This window comes from Maniola jurtina, chromosome 26 (assembly GCF_905333055.1).
Source record: "Maniola jurtina chromosome 26, ilManJurt1.1, whole genome shotgun sequence".
Lineage (NCBI taxonomy): Eukaryota > Metazoa > Arthropoda > Insecta > Lepidoptera > Nymphalidae > Maniola > Maniola jurtina.
The window spans coordinates 5,684,951-5,703,552 of record NC_060054.1 but is presented as its reverse complement, the minus strand read 5'-3'; the positions used below and the strand labels follow the sequence as shown (position 1 = coordinate 5,703,552).

The 18,602-nt window shown below is 40.7% G+C and overlaps 1 protein-coding gene across 1 annotated transcript; it reads left to right on the top strand.

Annotated features, from left to right (window-relative positions):
• The first annotated feature begins 220 nt into the window (after positions 1–220).
• On the top strand, positions 221–17,751 carry LOC123878387 (endocuticle structural glycoprotein ABD-4-like). The gene is made up of 4 exons (XM_045925584.1): positions 221–562; positions 15,277–15,388; positions 16,175–16,281; positions 17,579–17,751. The coding sequence occupies exons 1-4, from the start codon at positions 536–538 to the stop codon at positions 17,723–17,725; spliced, it is 393 nt and encodes a 130-aa protein (XP_045781540.1). The 5' UTR covers positions 221–535; the 3' UTR covers positions 17,726–17,751.
• The last annotated feature ends 851 nt before the right edge of the window (positions 17,752–18,602 follow it).

The window sequence follows — 18,602 nt, the reverse complement described above, 5'->3', positions numbered from 1 at the left end:
CTATGTCCGTCCCCGGGATTTAAGCTAACCCTGTACAAATTTCGTCAGAATCGGTTACACTGTTGAGCCGTGAAAAGGTAGCAGACAGACAGACACACTGTCGCATTTGTAATATTAGTATGGATATAGGTAGTGTGAATAGATCGATATAGGTTCAACCATGATAATTGCTAAACAAATGCATAGTAAGTAATGGTAACTATACCTAGTGTAGGATGCTATAAGGTCAAAAGTCACCATCGTACACTTGCAATAACTTAGTGAAGGTACAAACGCGGGAACGAGTACACCTAAACATCCGCCATTTTTAATTTTTGCGCGCCAATTTTTTTTTTAATTTCTGTAAAATAACCGAGCTTTCGGATTCTAAGTAATTTTTTTAATTTGCACCTAAATAAATAATTGAGTAGGCACCTAGGTAAAGTGCATATTTTTTAATTTTCACGTGGTTTTTTTTTAAAAAAGGGCTTTTATACAGATTATTGAAATAAAAGTGAATTTATTTGAAGACTTTAAAAAATTAAAAAGTTTCAAAATGAAATACGCAGTCGGAGTTTTAGTGGTAAGATATATGTCTTGGATTTACTTTTTTTTACCCGACTACGACAGACAGACAGAGAACGAAGTGATCCTATAAGCCTTAAAGGATCATTTTGTATGAAGTCATTGATTTTTTAGGATACCGTATTTCAAACCCCTAACCCTACCCTAACAAACCCTAAACAAGTGTAAATTAAAAATTTATAACACCCCCGACAAGTGAAGGGTCAGTAACTAGAAAAAAGCTGATAACTTTCAAACGGCTGAACCGATTTTCTTGGATGATAGCTAAGAACACTATCGATCAAGCCACCTTTCAAACAAAAAAAAATCTAAATTAAAATCAGTTCATTCGTTTAGGCGCTACGATGCCACAGACAGATACACAGATACACACGTCAAACTTATAACACCCCTCTTTTTGGGTCGGGGGTTAAAAATCAATGACTTCGTACAATTTTCATATGTCAGAAAATACAGTGAAAAAAAACGCGCGGTAAAAGCGTAGTGTGGACTTAAGAGGGGTCTCTCCGTCACTCGCTCTATACAAACGTAGTTCGTCTCTCTTTGGAATACTAATCAATCATACTCAATGGAATTTTGTAGAAACGTCCCGGAAACTAATATGTCTGTGGTTTTCCAAAATATTCGGTTAAAAATTCACATACAAATCTTTGAGCCCCTGTAATTTTAAAACTACATATTTTTAGAAAAATCTAAAACACCACAGACACAGATATTAGTTTCTTGAATATGTAGTGCAAAATTTCATGGACTATTCAAATTAAATTGGGACTACGATTGTATGGAGTAAGTGACGCAGAGAGCACTGTTAAAAGCTCATTTTTACCCGACTGCGGCAAAGCCAAAAGGAAGGGTATGTATGTATGTATATTACATTCATAAACATTATGTGGAAACCTGCATGCCTGAGACTTCTCCTTAATGTTCTCAAAGGTGTATGAAGTCTGCCAATCCGTATTTGGCTAGCAGCGTGGCCACAATCCTTCTCATACCTACTTGAGGCGACCCGTGATCTGTAGTGAGCCGTCGATGCGTTGTTCTTGATGATAATGAATTATAAGCAACGGATCAGCCTGGCTGTCCAACGCGGAAATGCAGCCAGTATTCTTGGCACCATTCCACGCGGGCATGATTTGTATAGTAATTAGATAAGGCTAGCTTTAAGTTTTATTGTAATATTTTCAAATTAAGCCAGTTGTATATTTACTACTAACATTCCAGTCAAGTGAACATGACTTGAATAATAATCAATTAGGTAAATATTTTATCACACTAATATTATAAAAGCGAAAGTTTGTATGTGTGTGTGTGTGTGTGTATGTTTGTTACTCCTTCACGCAAAAACTACTGGACGGATTTGGCTGAAATTTAGAATGGAGATAGATTATACCCTGGATTAGCACATAGGCTAATTTTCATCCCGGAAAATCAAAGAGTTCCCACGGGACTTTTAAAAACCTACATCCACGCGAACGAAGTCGTGGGTATCAGCTAGTCCTTCTTAAATACTCGAGGCGACCTGTGATCAGTAGTGCTCCGTCGATGCGTTGATCATGATGATAATGAAATATAAGCCAGTTGTAGATTTACTACTAACATTCTAGTCAAGTGAACATGACTTGAATAATAATTAATTAGGTAAATATTTTATCTTATATATAATAACTAGCTGATACCCGCGACTTCGTTCGCGTGGATGTAGGTTTTTTAAAATTCCCGTGGGAACTCTTTGATTTTCCGGGATAAAAAGTAGCCTATGTGCCAATCCAGGGTATAATCTATCTCCGTTCTCAGCCCAATCCGTCCAGTAGTTTTTGCGTGAAGGAGTAACAAACATACACACACACACACACACATTTTCTCCTTTATGTTTGTACTAGCTGACACCCGCGACTTCGCCCGCGTGGATTTAGGTTTTTCGAAATCCCGTGGGAACTCTTTGGTTTTCCGGGATAAAAAGTAGCCTATGTGCCAATCCAGGGTATAATCTATCTCCATTCTAAATTTCAGCCCAATCCGTCCAGTAGTTTTTGCGTGAAGGAGTAACAAACATACACACACACACACACACACACACATTTTCTCCTTTATGTTTGTATGTTTGTGTTCTATAGGCGGCTAAACCGCTGATCAGATTGTTATGAAACTTTGGTAGGGTGTTCTGAGGGCGCCCGAGATGGTTCCTGCATCAAAAAAACTATATATCTATGAATTAAAAAAAATGTTTGTTTACGGCATTGCAACGCATGCCGGGTACAGCTAGTTTACCTATAAACTAGCTGTGCCCGCGACTTCGTTCGCGTGGAATAGTGACTTTTCGGGACGCGAGGCGTGTAGTACGTACTCTGTACGTTAAAAATGTTCGCCGTGATTCTTTAAATTGACATAACTTTTTTATTTATGAACCGATTGACATGAAATAAACGAAGCTTATTACAATATATTAGTGAAAACCGTATCTAAATCGAATAAGCCGTTTCTGATATTCGCGTGCACAAACACACAGACAAACAGACAAACAGACAAAAAAAAATTAATTACAATTTCGGGTTCGGCATCGATATAATAACAACCCCTGTTACTTTTTTTTATATATTTCCATTGTACAGACACCACTTTTCTACAATTTTATTATATGTAAGTATAGATAACGTCTAAGCATGTGATAATAATCGATGACCAACCTGGCGCAGTGGTTCACTGTGGTCTTACTAAATGGGAGGTCCCTGGTTCGATTCCCGGTAGGGGTTTGGAATTTTATAATTTCTAGTCTGGTCTGGTGGGCGGCTTCGGCCGTGGCTAGTTACCTACTGGCAAAGCCGTGCCGCCAAGTTTTCCGGTACGATGCCGTGTAGAAACCAAAGAATATATTATAATAGAATAGAAGAACCAAAGAATATATAAAAGAATAATAGAATAGAAGGCTATATTATATCACCGCCTTGTATATAAAAATATTTATTATATAAATAATAGCTACATGACATGTCGATACCACCTGCTGGTCTTTACAAAAACTATATTTTATGCTGCGAATTAACCTTGTGACCTGTGCATGGGCCAATTACTGTGGTCCGTGACATAGCTGCTCGCAAAAATTTAATAAAAATAAGTAACAAGTGTAAATTAAAAATTTATAACACCCCCGACAAGTGCAGGTTATAGTAACTAGAAAAGAGCTGATAACTTTCAAACGGCTGAACGGATTTTTTTGGATTATTGCTAAGAACACTCTCGATCAAGCCACCTTTCAAACAAAAAAAAACTAAATTAAAATCGGTTCATTAGTTTAGGAGCTACGATGCCACAGACAGATACACAGATACACACGTCAAACTTATAACACCCCTCTTTTTGGGTCGGGGGTTAAAAAAATGTTTTTTTGTAACTTTCACTGGAAAAAAAACATAATAATGATGCAGATATTTAATGTGTATATAAAGCTTTAAAATAGTTACTTAATTAATAATAATAATTAGTTATATAATACTAGAGGATGCCCGCGACTTTGTCCGCGTGAATTTAGGCTTTTAAAGATCCCGTGGGAACTGTTTGATTTTCCGGGATGAAATGCCTATGTCAATGACAGGGACGCAAGCTACCTCGGTACCAAACATACAAATCGGTTAAGCGGATGGGTTTTAGGAATCCCGTAGGAACTCTTTGATTTTCCGGGATAAAAAGTAGCCTATGTCCGTCCCCGGGATATATAAGCTAACCCTGTACCAAATTTCGTCAGAATCGGTTTAACTGTTGGGCCGTGAAAAGGTAGCAGACAGACAGACAAACTTTCGCATTTATAATATTAGTATGGAAGTATGGATGATGACTGGTACCAGGTACCAAGGTACTAGCTAGGTATTAATCTAGATTCTAGAGCATTAAGCAGACTAAAATAAAATCGTTTCGAGCGTACCATAACCTAACCAAAGCAACCAAAGTCCATGAAATTTTGCAGACATATTCTAGAAACTAATATCTGTGCCTGTGGTGTTTTACATTTTTCTAAAAATATGTAGTTTTAAAATTACAGGGGCTCAAAGATTTGTATGTAAATTTTTAAGACCGCGTAACTTTGAAACCGAATATTTTAACAGAAATCTGGAAAACCACAGACATAGACATTAGTTTCTAGAATATGTCTGCAAAATTTCATGGACTTTGGTTGCTTAATATTCAAATGAAATTGGAACTACGTTTGTATGAAGCGAGTGACGGAGAGAGCCCTCTTAAAGTTGGAGCAGTTCTGATTTTACAGAATTGCTGAGTTCTGAGTGATTCGAACTTGCAACTTTGAAAGGAATTCGTAGCAAGGTAACCACTGTACATAGGCGGTATTTACCTAAGTACCTACCTATTTAGGTAATTCAAAAATTTGAATGGTTATGTTCATTTAAAACAATCATGATTTCCTAAATATGCAAATGTATAGCTTTCAAAAGAATAAATTATTTATCTACCAATTATAATAGGAATAGCATCTTGATATTACCATATTTGCCATCATTATTTGGTAAAGCGATCATAGCCTAGAAACTGCTAGGCTATGATCGCTTGGGGTGCCTGCCAGGTAACTTCCCAGTGTGCCTGGGTGCTGCTTGTCCCATTTCAAGTCATCCGAGGGGAAGAGCAGTATTCGGGCCGGTGCACCCCGGTAACATGGCTAACAATTTCTCTTCGGGAATATTGTTGGCTATGGCTAATGACCTGCCAGGGGGGAGGTTTTTCCGCGTGTCACTGACTAGCAGAGGGCACAGTGGATGAAGGCGAAGGCCGAGACGCAGGCGACGTGGGTGGGATCGCCGCCCGCCGCCATGGCAGGGGATTCCGGGTGATTGGTCTGCTGTCGCCCGTTGAGTCCCCGGGTCGGGAGGCGCACTTCATTGATGCGCCTCAGACGTGGAGTTAGGGGGCTTCGCGAGTGGGTCCCCGCAGGAGGATCGGCCTCGGCCGACGTCGCTGGCTGGGTCGCGGTTGATTGCTTCGGTGTTCCCGTGACCCAGTCGCCAGGCGACGCGCAGTAGCGCCGCTGGGGTTTAGTGGGTATTCCGGTCGCCTCTCGGCCGGTGAGTCCCACATACCCTCCCTCAGCTGGCTGGCTGGTCTACGGCTGGCTGGCCGGCTTCCGGGGAGGGATGCGTAAATGCATTCCCCAGCGATAAAAAAAGGCTATGATCGCTTAAGAAGTAGGTAAGTGAATATATGTATATGTATGTTAATAAGTAAATACAAAGGCCCTTTTTATTTGAGACTCGTACTCTGTAGTGCGACGCGTCGAGAATTGAGATTTGAAACGATGACTGCTGATAATGATAGGTAGGTACCGGATACAAATGTATGTCTGTATTACATTGCCTTTCTCCTGAACGTAGGTCGTAACCTGTGGCAATTATATTATCTGCATGCGACATTCACTTGTGGCCAATGTCACAGAGATATTGAAAGGTTTTGTTTGTTAGCCACAGATAAGATAATACCTGCAGCTAAGAAAAAGGGGACCATTGGCTATTTCTCCTGATTTAATTTAAATTAAAAAAAATCATGATTTAATTTTAATTTAATTTAATTTCCTGATTTCTCCACAGTTAACGAAACATAATACTTAGTATGGATTTAAAAGATTAAATACCAACTATAAGTAGTGAAATTGTTTGCAATAGCAGCTCTGTCTTTTTAGTATTTCATTTATTGCAAGATTGTAAGTAAAAAAGATGTTACATAAATTTTAAGTAGGTACGTATCACAATCTGCCATGACATGGCGTGCAAAATTTACTATCTTTACATACATTTTCAATAAGTACATAAAATATCATTCTTAATCAATAGAAAATTTAACAATTCAATATATAAATTAGCAAAAGAAGTTACAGTCATATTCAAAGAAAATTAAACATTAATAGGTAGGTACTCCTGGAGTCACAATTATAAAATAAAAATATATATCACAATGTTACAAGTCAAAACCGACTTCCAAAAAAGAGGAGGTTCTCAAGTCGTCGGAATCTTTTTTTTTTGTGAAATCTCTTAGTTAAGGTACATCAATACAATAATTATAGCTTTTGGCCGTTACGTAAGTTGGTGCGTCAAAATCTGCAGTCACCTTCGCTTGAGGGCTCCATCTTGATACGGATAAGGAGGTCACTTTATTACCTCACTAGCTGATGCCCGCGACTTCGTTCGCGTGGATGTAGGTTTTTGAATAATCCCGTGGGAGCTCTTTGATTTTCCGGGATAAAAAGTAGCCTATGTGCTAATCCAGGGTATAATAATATATCTCCATTCTAAATTTCAGCCCAATCCGTCCAGTAGTTTTTGCGTGAAGGAATAACAAACATACACACACGGACACACATACAAACTTTCGCCTTTATAATATTAGTGTGATTTAATGTCATTTTTTTAATAGGATTTGTAATAATTTGTCATATTCATTATCAAGTCAATATCATCTCATTTCTTTCTAATCCCAATGGTTGATGTTTTGCGTTTATAGACCAGTCAGTCTATAGGAGGACAAGTCTATTTATAGATATACTAGAGGATGCCCGCGACTTCGTCCGCGTGGATTTAGATTAAGTAAGTGATGATGCATCTTAGATGGAAGCGGGCTGACTTGGAAGGGGTATGGCAGTTTCATTAAAACCATACCCCTGATCGGTTCTACACGGCATCGTTCCGGAACGCTAAATCGCTTGGCGGCACGGCTTTGCGCATAGGGTGGTAACTAGTCACGGCCGAAGCCCCCCGCTAGACATGCAATATTATATACTAGAGGATACCCGCGACTTCGTCCGCGTGGATTTAGATTTTTATAGATCCCGTGGGAACTGTTTGATTTTCCGGGATAAAAAGTTGCCTATTTCGATAACAGGGACGCAAGCTACTTCGGTACCCAAATATACAAATCGGTTAAGCGGATGGGTCTTTAGGAATCCCGTGGGAACTCTTTGATTTTCCAGGATTAAAAGTAGCCTATGTCCGTCCCCGGGATATAAGCTAACTCTGTACCAAATTTCGCCAGAATCGGTTAAGCTGTTGGGCCGTGAAAAGGTAGCAGACACACAGACAGAAAGACACTTTCGCATTTATAATATTAAGTATGGAGGATAGATTCACAAGCTGATGCCCTCGAATTTATCCGCGTGGATTTAGATGTTTTTATATTTTTATATAAATCCCGTGGGAACTTTATGATTTTCCGGGATAAAAAGTAGTATGTCACCCTCCAGGTATTTTACGTAGGCAAGTATATCCGCACAAAAAAACCAGGTAGGTCTTATAGCACAAGTACAGGAATAAATCTGGAAACCCCGAATTCGTGGTTACATCATTAAAAATAATTGAAATGTGTTTCAATCTTCAAAGTAAGATAACTATACCAAGTGGGGTATCATATGAAAGGGCTTTTCCTGTACATTCTAAAACCGATTTTTATTTCTTTTTATGTATAATAGTTTTTGATTTATCGTGCAAAATGTTGGAAAAAATACCCGAGTACGGAACCCTCAGTGCGCGAGTCTGACTCGCACTTGGCCGGTTTTTTCCTTTTGAGGTACGGAACCCAAAAACACTTCAATACGTTATTTTAATTACTCCCTTTAATAATGCTCCATTGCGTGATTGAAGGACAAACAAACACACTTTCGCATTTTTAGGGTTCCGTACCTCAAAAGGAAAATTGTTAGAAAAATACCCGAGTACGGAACCCTCAGTGCGCGAGTCTGACTCGCACTTGCCCGGTTTTTAATAATATATGGGTAGTGATTAGTAAATAGATAATCTCTTATGAAAGAAACGTTAATTTTTCGCTGCGACGTGCGATGTTGCGTGTGATATGATGATAAAATCGATTAGATCAATTTATTACACAACATTAAACATCGGTTAAATAAGACGTTTACAATGCGTCTTTAATTACTATGTGAATTGTGAGTGTGCGTAATCATAATGTGCACTCTCTATTCCCTCACTTTCATATTCCGATGGGACGGCGATCCGACACGACCGGAGAGATAAAGCGTAGGGCCGACAGCTTTACGCGCTTAGACCTTTAATTGCTATGTGAATTGTGAGTGTGCGTAATCACATGTGTACCCTCTATTCCCTCACTCTCACAGCCTGTGATGAGACGGCGATCCGACACGACCGGAGAGATAAAGCATAGGGCCGACAGCTTTACGCGCTTAGACCTTTAATTACTATGTGAATTGTGAGTGTGCGTAATCACATGTGTACCCTCTATTCCATCACTCTCATAGTCCGATGGGACGGCGATCCGATACGACCGGAGAGATAAAGCATAGGGCCGACAGCTTTACGCGCTTAGACCTTTAATTACTATGTGAATTGTGAGTGTGCGTAATCACATGTGTACCCTCTATTCCATCACTCTCATAGTCCGATGGGACGGCGATCCGATACGACCGGAGAGATAAAGCATAGGGCCGACAGCTTTACGCGCTTAGACCTTTAATTACTATGTGAATTGTGAGTGTGCGTAATCACATGTGTACCCTCTATTCCATCACTCTCATAGTCCGATGGGACGGCGATCCGATACGACCGGAGAGATAAAGCATAGGGCCGACAGCTTTACGCGCTTAGACCTTTAATTGCTATGTGAATTGTGAGTGTGCGTAAACACATGTGTATCCTCTATTCCATCACTCTCATAGTCCGATGGGACGGCGATCCGACACGACCGGAGAGATAAAGCGTAGGGCCGACAGCTTTACGCGCTTAGACCTTTAATTGTTAAGTATGTGAATTGTGAGTGTGCCTAATCACATGTGTACTCTCTATTCCCTCACTCTCACAGCCTGTGATGAGACGGCGATCCGACACGACCGGAGAGATAAAGCGTGGGGCCGACGGCTTTACGTGCTTAGACCTTTAATTACTATGTGAATTGTGAGTGTGCGTAATCACATGTGTACCCTCTATTCCATCACTCTCACAGCCTGTGATGAGACGGCGATCCGACACGACCGGAGAGATAAAGCGTAGGGCCGACAGCTTTACGCGCTTAGACCTTTAATTACTATGTGAATTGTGAGTGTGCGTAATCACATGTGTACCCTCTATTCCATCACTCTCACAGCCTGTGATGAGACGGCGATCCGACACGACCGGAGAGATAAAGCGTGGGGCCGACGGCTTTACGTGCTTAGACCTTTAATTACTATGTGAATTGTGAGTGTGCGTAATCACATGTGTACCCTCTATTCCATCACTCTCACAGCCTGTGATGAGACGGCGATCCGACACGACCGGAGAGATAAAGCGTAGGGCCGACAGCTTTACGCGCTTAGACCTTTAGTTACTATGTGTATTGTGAGTGTGCGTAATCACATGTGTATCCTCTATTCCATCACTCTCATAGTCCGATGGGACGGCGATCCGACACGACCGGAGAGATAAAGCGTAGGGCCGACAGCTTTACGCGCTTAGACCTTTAATTGTTAAGTATGTGAATTGTGAGTGTGCCTAATCACATGTGTACTCTCTATTCCCTCACTCTCACAGCCTGTGATGAGACGGCGATCCGACACGACCGGAGAGATAAAGCGTGGGGCCGACGGCTTTACGTGCTTAGACCTTTAATTACTATGTGAATTGTGAGTGTGCGTAATCACATGTGTACTCTCTATTCCCTCACTCTCACAGCCTGTGATGAGACGGCGATCCGACACGACCGGAGAGATAAAGCGTAGGGCCGACGGCTTTACGCGCTTAGACCTTTAATTACTATGTGAATTGTGTGAGTATGTCATCATTGATCATTTGCACATTAATTCAATATCCTACATCGAAAGGTCAAATGCCTCAACACCTCAGCGGTAGAGTGGTGGAATTATAGCGGAAAGTATTACGTACGTAGGTTCAAATTTCAGCCGCTAAGTTTTTTTTTAATATCTTTATTTTTAACTAGCCGATACCCACGACTTCGCCCGCATGGATTTAGGTTTTTCGAAATCCCATGGGAACTCTTTGATTTTCCGGGATAAAAAGTAGCCTATGTGCTAATCCAGGATATTATCTATCTCCATTCCAAATTTCAGCCAAATCCGTTCAGTAGTTTTTGCGTGAAGGAGTAACAAACATACACACACACACACACACACACACATACAAATTTTCGCTTTTATTCTAGACTATAACTATAATAATCATATTATGGATATAAAACACAAAAATGTTTAGATTACGTTATGCGTTGACAGACTTTGAAACCATCCAGCCCATGCACCTCAAACTTTTTTCATTAGAAAGGCAACAATGCGAAGAGAGTTTTAGACCACTGAAATAATGCATTAGGCCCATTCTTTTTAAGCACATATATGCCGTGTCTCCGCATTGTATACTAAATTATTATCACCCTATCACACTAATATTATAAAGGCGAAAATTTGTGTACATGTGTTTATGTATGTATCGTGTATGTGCGTGTGTGTGTGTGTATGTTTGTTACTCTTTCACGCTAAAACTACTGAACAGATTTGGTTGAAATTCGGACTGGAGATAGATTATACGTTGGATTAACACACAGGCTACTTTTTATCCCGGAAAATCAAAGAGTTCCCACGGGATTTCGAAGAACCTAAATCCACGCGGGCGAAGTCGCGGGCATCGGCTAGTAGTAAATACTATAAAGACTATTTAGATTTGGATGTTGGTATTCTCCGTAACTAATGATCCGATTTTGAAAATTCTTTCTCTGATTTTAAGATAGATGGCCTCAATAGCTTAACTGTTAAAAGAGTGGACTGAAATCCGAAAGGTCAGAGGTTCCAACCCCACAGTTGCACTATTGTCGTATGATCACTCCTAGCACAAGCTTCAATCTTAGTTAGAGGGGAAGGGAAATATTATGCTTACATGACTAACTTTTTTTTTTATTCTAGACGATTGGTCAGATCCCCTGCAGCATCAGGATTGAGGAGTTGGAATCCAATTTTTTTATGGAACAATGTCGCAATGTTACCTTAACGAAAAAAAAAAAATTACGCAAATCGGTTCAGAAATAGCGTAGATATCGATGTACACAGGTAGAAAAACACAACTCCATTTTACAAAGTAGGTTAAAAAAGTAGCCTATGTTACTCCTTGGTTAATCCTCTACTTGTCTGCGAAAGTCCCGTCAAAATAGGTTTAGCCATTTCGAAGATTAGCCTGTTCAAACAGACACGACACTTCAATTTTTAATCCCCGACCCAAAAAGAGGGGTGTTATAAGTTTGACGTGTGTATGTGTGTATCTGTGTATCTGTCTGTGGCATCGTAGCTCCTAAACAATGAACCGATTTTAATTGAGTTTTTTTTGTTTGAAAGGTGGCTTGATCGAGAGTGTTCTTTAGCTATAATTCAAGAAAATCGGTTCAGCCGTTTGAAAGTTATCAGCTCTTTTCTAGTTACTGTAACCTTCACTTGTCGGGGATGTTATAAATTTTTAATTTACACTTGTATTTATAAGTATATATATGTATATAGATAGGCAAGCGGTTGACCACAATCACACCTGATGGAAAGTGATGATGTGGCCTAAGATAGGACGCTTTTACCTAGGAGATGCCTATTCACTCTTGTTTTAAAGATACATCGGATCGTAATAGGAAACACAGGTCGCGGAAGAGTATTAAACATTTACGTATCGCGGGCGAAGTCGCAGGCTAATGTTAGTTAGATAATATTTAGTTACTCCCTAAGTGTAACGCAAGCTAAAAACAAGTGTAAATTTATAACACCCCCGACAAGTGAAGGTTACAGTAACTAGAAAAGAGCTGATAACTTTCAAACGGCTGAACCGATTTTCTTGGATTATAGCTAAGAACACTCTCGATCAAGCCACCTTTCAAACAATAAAAAACTAAATTAAAATCGGTTCATTAGTTTAGGCGCTACGGTGCCACAGACAGATACACAGATACACACGTAAAACTTATAACACCTCTCTTTTTGGGTCGGGGGTTAATAGGTAAATACTAATTAAATTATTCTAACTCGAACTGAGTTTGACATTGGTGTCTCTTTGTTTGTTTAAGCTTAAGTTAGGACTTGTTCATACTAGGCTGATATCTTTAAAGTAAGTTAAAACGAGACAACGTTCTATCGCTGACTTAAATCTGTCTCATTTTAACTTAAGCTAGCGACTAAACTAAGTAGGTATAACTTAATGTCCCCAACGCATGGATTTAGATTTTTAATAAAAATCACTTATGACCTTTTTGATTTTCTGAAATAAAAAGGAGTAAATATGTCCTACTATGTCCCCGGGATGCATCTTTGTACCTACCAAATTTTGTCAAAATCGGTTATTCAGAAAAGAGACACACTTTTGTATTTATACGTATAGTAGGTACGTAGTAATGAGCAATGATAGCTTAATGCTAGCGTTTTTTTACTCTGATCTCACCTGATGGTAAGTGATGATGCATCTTAGATGGAAGCGGGCTGACTTGGAAGGGGTATGGCAGTTTCATTAAAACCATACCCCTGACCGGTTCTACACGGCATCGTTCCGGAACGCTAAATCGCTTGGCGGCACGGCTTTGCGCGTAGGGTGGTAACTAGTCACGGCCGAAGCCCCCCGCTAGACATGCAATATTATATACTAGAGGATACCCGCGACTTCATCCGCGTGGATTTAGATTTTTATAGATCCCGTGGGAACTGTTTGATTATCCGGGATAAAAGTTTCCTATTTCGATAACAGGGACGCAAGCTACTTCGGTACCGAAGATACAAGTCAGTTAAGTGGGCGGGTCTTTATGAATCCCGCGGGAGCTCTTTGATTTTCCGGGATAAAAAGTAGCCTATGTCCGTCCCCGGGATATAAGCTAACCTTGTACCTTTCGGCGGAATCGGTTACACTGTTGGGCCGTGAAAAGGTAGTAGACAGACAGACAGACAGATAGACAGACAGACAAACAGAGACACACACACTTTCGCATTTATAATATTAGTATTAGGTGTACACTTTTTTTTTTTTTTTTTGTTGACGCTGGGGAATGCATTTACGCATCCCCCCCGGAGGGAGGGTATGTGGGACTCGCCGGCCGAGAGGCGACCGGAATACCCACTAAACCCCAGCGGCGCTACTGCGCGTCGCCTGGCGACTGGGTCACGGGAACGGCCGAAGCAAACAACCGCGACCCAGCCAGCGACGTCTGCCAAGGCAGACCCTCCACCAGGGACCTGCTCGGTCCCCATCGACACACCTCCGGGACGCACCAACGAAGTGCGTCCCCCGACCTTGGGACGCGCACGTCGCCCGCGTCCCATCCTCCGCTTCATCCACTGTGCCCTCTGCTAGTCAGAGGGACACGCGGAGAAACCTCCCCCCCTGCCAGGTCATTAGCCATAGCCAACAATATCTCCGAAGAGAAATTATTAGCCATGTTACCGGGGCGCACCGACCCGAACACTGCTCTTCCCCTCGGACGCATCCAAAAGGGACCAGCAGCATCCAGGCACACTAGGAGGTTACCTGGCTGGCGCCCCATTAGGTGTACACTTAATTTTATGGTCTGAACATAGCCTTATCGACATGAAAACATTAGGTATTCGTGGTAATTTAAATACGGTTTAACATTTAAACACGCGTAGTTCACATAAATTAATATTCAGATTTAAACAAATAACCTACCTATTTAGAATTCAAGAAGATTATTAAAACCGATAGCAAAAAAAAAATACAATTTTTATTGTCTTTCGTATTTTTTATTATTGTTATAATATTCTTATAATTGTAATGTTCTTGAGCATATGACATTTATTGGCTTTAAACAATCATTTTATGAGGTAGGCAGTTAACTCAATGGAATTCTTATATATATTTTAATGTAAACTAACCGTCTTATTCCGTATCTTAGTGGCTAGGTAGGTTGATCCATATTCATATTTCGTCCGCGTGGATTTAGGTTTTTAAAGATCCCGTGGGAACTGTTTGTTTTTCCGGGATAAAAAGTTGTCTATATCAATTACAACCCGGCTAGCATGGGCAGTAGATAAAAATTATATCCCCGATTATATCCACTGATTTCTATGACATCAGTGGATTTAATCGGGGGATATAATTTTTATCTACTGCCCATGCTAGCCGGGCAGGGACGCAAACTACCTCGGTATCAAATCATACAAATTGGTTAAGCGGATGGGTCTTTAGGAATCCCGTGGGAACTCTTTGATTTTACGGGATAAAAAGTAGCCTATGTCCGTCCCTGGGATATAAGCTAACTCTATACCAAATTTCGTCAGAATCGGTTAAACTGTTGGGCCATGCAAAGGTAGCAGACAGACAGACAGACAGACAGACACACTTTCTCATCTATACTAATAAACAAAATTGAAGTGACAGTCTGTTTGAACCAAGGTTTGAACGGGCTAATCTTCGGAATGACTGAATCTATTTTGACGGGACTTTCACAGACAAGTATATCTATTAACCAAGGAGTAACATAGGCTACTTTTTTAACCGACTTTTAAAATGGAGGAGTTGTGTTCTACCAATGCACTGATATCTTCGAGATTTCTGAACTGATTAGCGTAATTTTGTTTTTAATCGATAGAGGAACTTTCGACATTGTTCCATAAAAAATTTGGATTCCAACTCCTCAATCCTGATGCTGCAGGAGATCTGACCAATCCATGCGGGCGAAGCTGCGGGCACCATCTAGTTTATAAATAATAATATTAGTATGGATTATTTCCAGCTGCTATCCGTCGCACGGCTGTCGTGGAGTCAGGGTGACGTGGAAGCCATCATCAGGAACGACTTCGACGGCCCACACGATGACGGCTCTTACAAGTGGGCTATACAGACAGGTAAAATCTAATTTGTCTGAGGTAACAAAACTCAGACACCTACAACGTGTGCAATGCATGATTTTAATTTTAACGGGGCTCTCTCCGTAACACCATACAATAGTAGCCCCAATTTCATTTGAATATTAAGCTACCAAAGTCCATGAAATTTTGCAGACATATTCTAGAAACTAATATCTGTGTCTGTGGTGTTTTAGATTTTTTCTAAAAATATGTAGTTTCAAAATTACAGGGACACTTAAAGATTTGTATGGGAATTTTTAAGAACGCGTAACTTTAAAACTGGATATTTTAAAGGAATTCTGGAAAACCACATGCATATTGATATTAGTTTCTAAAATATGTCTGCAAAATTTCATGGACTTTGGTTGCTTAATATTGAAATGAAATTGGAACTACGTTTGTATGGAGCGAGTGACGGAGACACCCCACTTAAAATCGCGTTGTTGGCCGTTAATGTGTCCGTTACATAATAAATAGCGCAGTCTAAGGACCGGCGCACATATGGCGGAGCGCAGCGCAGAGCATTTTTCACATGAAAGTATTATCGACATTGTCCTCATTGAAATAATATCTAAAATCAATTGTGCATCCGTGCGGATGCTCGCGCATCCGCGCGCAGTCCCGCGCATTCTCTGGTAGGAATTCGCATAATGTGTCACGCGATTAGAAAACTTCGCGGGCATACTCTGCGCTGCGCTCCGCCATAATATGTGCGCCGGCCCTTACGCAGCGTTTTGTTCGTAGATATGTATATTCAAGATATTCTGACATCGTTGTTAACAGAAGGTGGCATCTACCACGAGCAACGTGGCTCGCTGCAGGCCAGAGCTGGTGCAGATCCTAGCTTGCTGGTGGAGGGGCAATACCAGTACACCGCTCCTGATGGACAGGTGAATATTCTTCATCATCTCAACATACGAACGGTCCACTACTGAGTACTGGTCTCCTCTCAGAATGTTCAGAGTTGCAGAGTGGTAGTGGGCTCCCCCAGCCTGCTGGTGGAGGGGCAATACCAATACACCGCTCCTGATGGACAGGTGAATTTTCTTCATCATCTCAATATATGAACGGTCCACTACTGAGCACTGGTCTCCTCTCAGAATGTTCAGAATTGCAGAGTGGTGGTGGGCTCCCCCAGCCTGCTGGTTGAGGGGCAATACCAGTACACTGCTTTGACGAACAACTCCGATGGACAGGCGAATATTCATCTTCATGAACGGTCCACTACTGAACACGGGTCTCCTGTCAGAATGTTCAGAGTTGTGGGCAGGCCACGTCTGCTGCAGAACTGATGGCCGCTGGGCAAACGCGTTTTAAAGTAGAGACTCATAGAGTGGAACGACCTCCGATCCACTGGACTGACGACCTTAAGAAGGTAGAGGGAAGTGGATGGATGAGGAAGGCGGAGGATCGTGCGGTGGCGCGCTCTTGGGAAAGCCTATGTCCAGCAGTGGACCTTAACAGCCTGATTGATTTATTGATTTATCCTTTGTTGGCGAAACTTCAGTCTCGATCACCGCCGTAGGGTCGCCGGCTTATATATCGGTGTTTTTAACCCCCGACCCAAAAAGAGGGGTGTTATAAGTTTGACGTGTGTATATCTGTGTATCTGTCTATGGCACCGTAGCGCCTAAACTAATGAACCGATTTTAATTTAGTTTTTTTTTGTTTGAAAGGTGGCTTGATCGAGAGTGTTCTTAGCTATAATCCAAGAAAATCGGTTCAGCCGTTTGAAAGTTATCAGCTCTTTTCTAGTTACTGTAACCTTCACTTGTCGGGGGTGTTATCAATTTTTAATTTACACTTGTATAGGATATATTTCGGAGAGTGTGCACAGGAACTTTTCGATCTTGTCCTCCCTTCACTATTTTATCACCGAACCGCAAGACGTCGGGCGAGTTTCCATCCTTATGTCGTCGACATTCCATCTACACGCACGAAACGTTTTGCGTCTTCATTCCTCATACGCATGGCTAAGGTTTGGAATACTCTTCCGCGATCTGTGTTTCCTACCAATTACAATCCGGGTATCTTTAAAACAAGAGTGAATAGGCACCTTTTAGGTAAACGCGTCCCATCTTAGACCACATCATCACTTTCCATCAGGTGTGATTGTGGTTCAGCGCTTACCTATAGTAAATAAAAAAAAATTGAAATAAAAATACCTACTTACTTCTTTTCTTTCAGATAATCAACCTCCTCTACACAGCAGACGAGTACGGCTTTCACCCAACCGGTGACCACTTACCAACTCCGCCGCCCATCCCGCCTCAGATACAACGTGCGCTCGACTACATCGCTCGAAGGGCTCCACATAACGATAATTTACTATAATCTATCTAATAAATGACTAAATAAAAGTAGCATTTTTATTTCCTTACTAGCCGATGCCCGCGACTTCGCCCGCGTGGATTTAGGTTTCTCGAAATCCCATGGGAACTCTTTAATTTCCCGGGATAAAAAGTAGCCTATGTGCTAATCCAGGATATTATCTATCTACATTCCAAATTTCAGCCAAATCCATCTAGTTTATGTGTGAAAGAGTAACTAACCCGGACCTTTATAACAAATCAATTGACACCTCATCCATTAAAATCGGTCCAGTAGTTTAGGCGCTACGGTAGAACACACAGGAGCTGAATACAAACATACATACTGACAAACATACTTAAAGACTGCTAAAATCATAACTTCCTTTTGGCTTTGCCGCAAGCGGGTAAAAATAAAACGCATAATAGTGTAAGAATATTTAATTTATTGTTATTAAGTCACACTACTTACATTAATAAAATACAGGAATCACAACAATTGTTAATACTTAGCACTATTAATTTAAAATATTCGATTAAGAATTACATTCAATATCGATGTTTAACATTAATTTTTTTTTTTCTTTTCTTGTTTGGTGGCTTTGAAATCCCCAATAAGTATAATAGATACCTAATGCATAAATGAGGATTCCCCATTTTTAACCCCCGACCCCAAAAAGAGGGGTGTTATAAGTTTGACGTGTGTATCTGTCTCTGTCTGTGGCATCGTAGCTCCTAAACTAATGAACCGATTTGAATTTAGTTTTTTTTTTGTTTGAAAGGTGGCTTGATCGAGAGTGTTCTTAGCTATAATTCAAGAAAATCGGTTCAGCCGTTTGAAAGTTATTAGCTCTTTTCTAGTTACTGTAACCTTCACTTGTCGGGGGTGTTATAAATTTTTA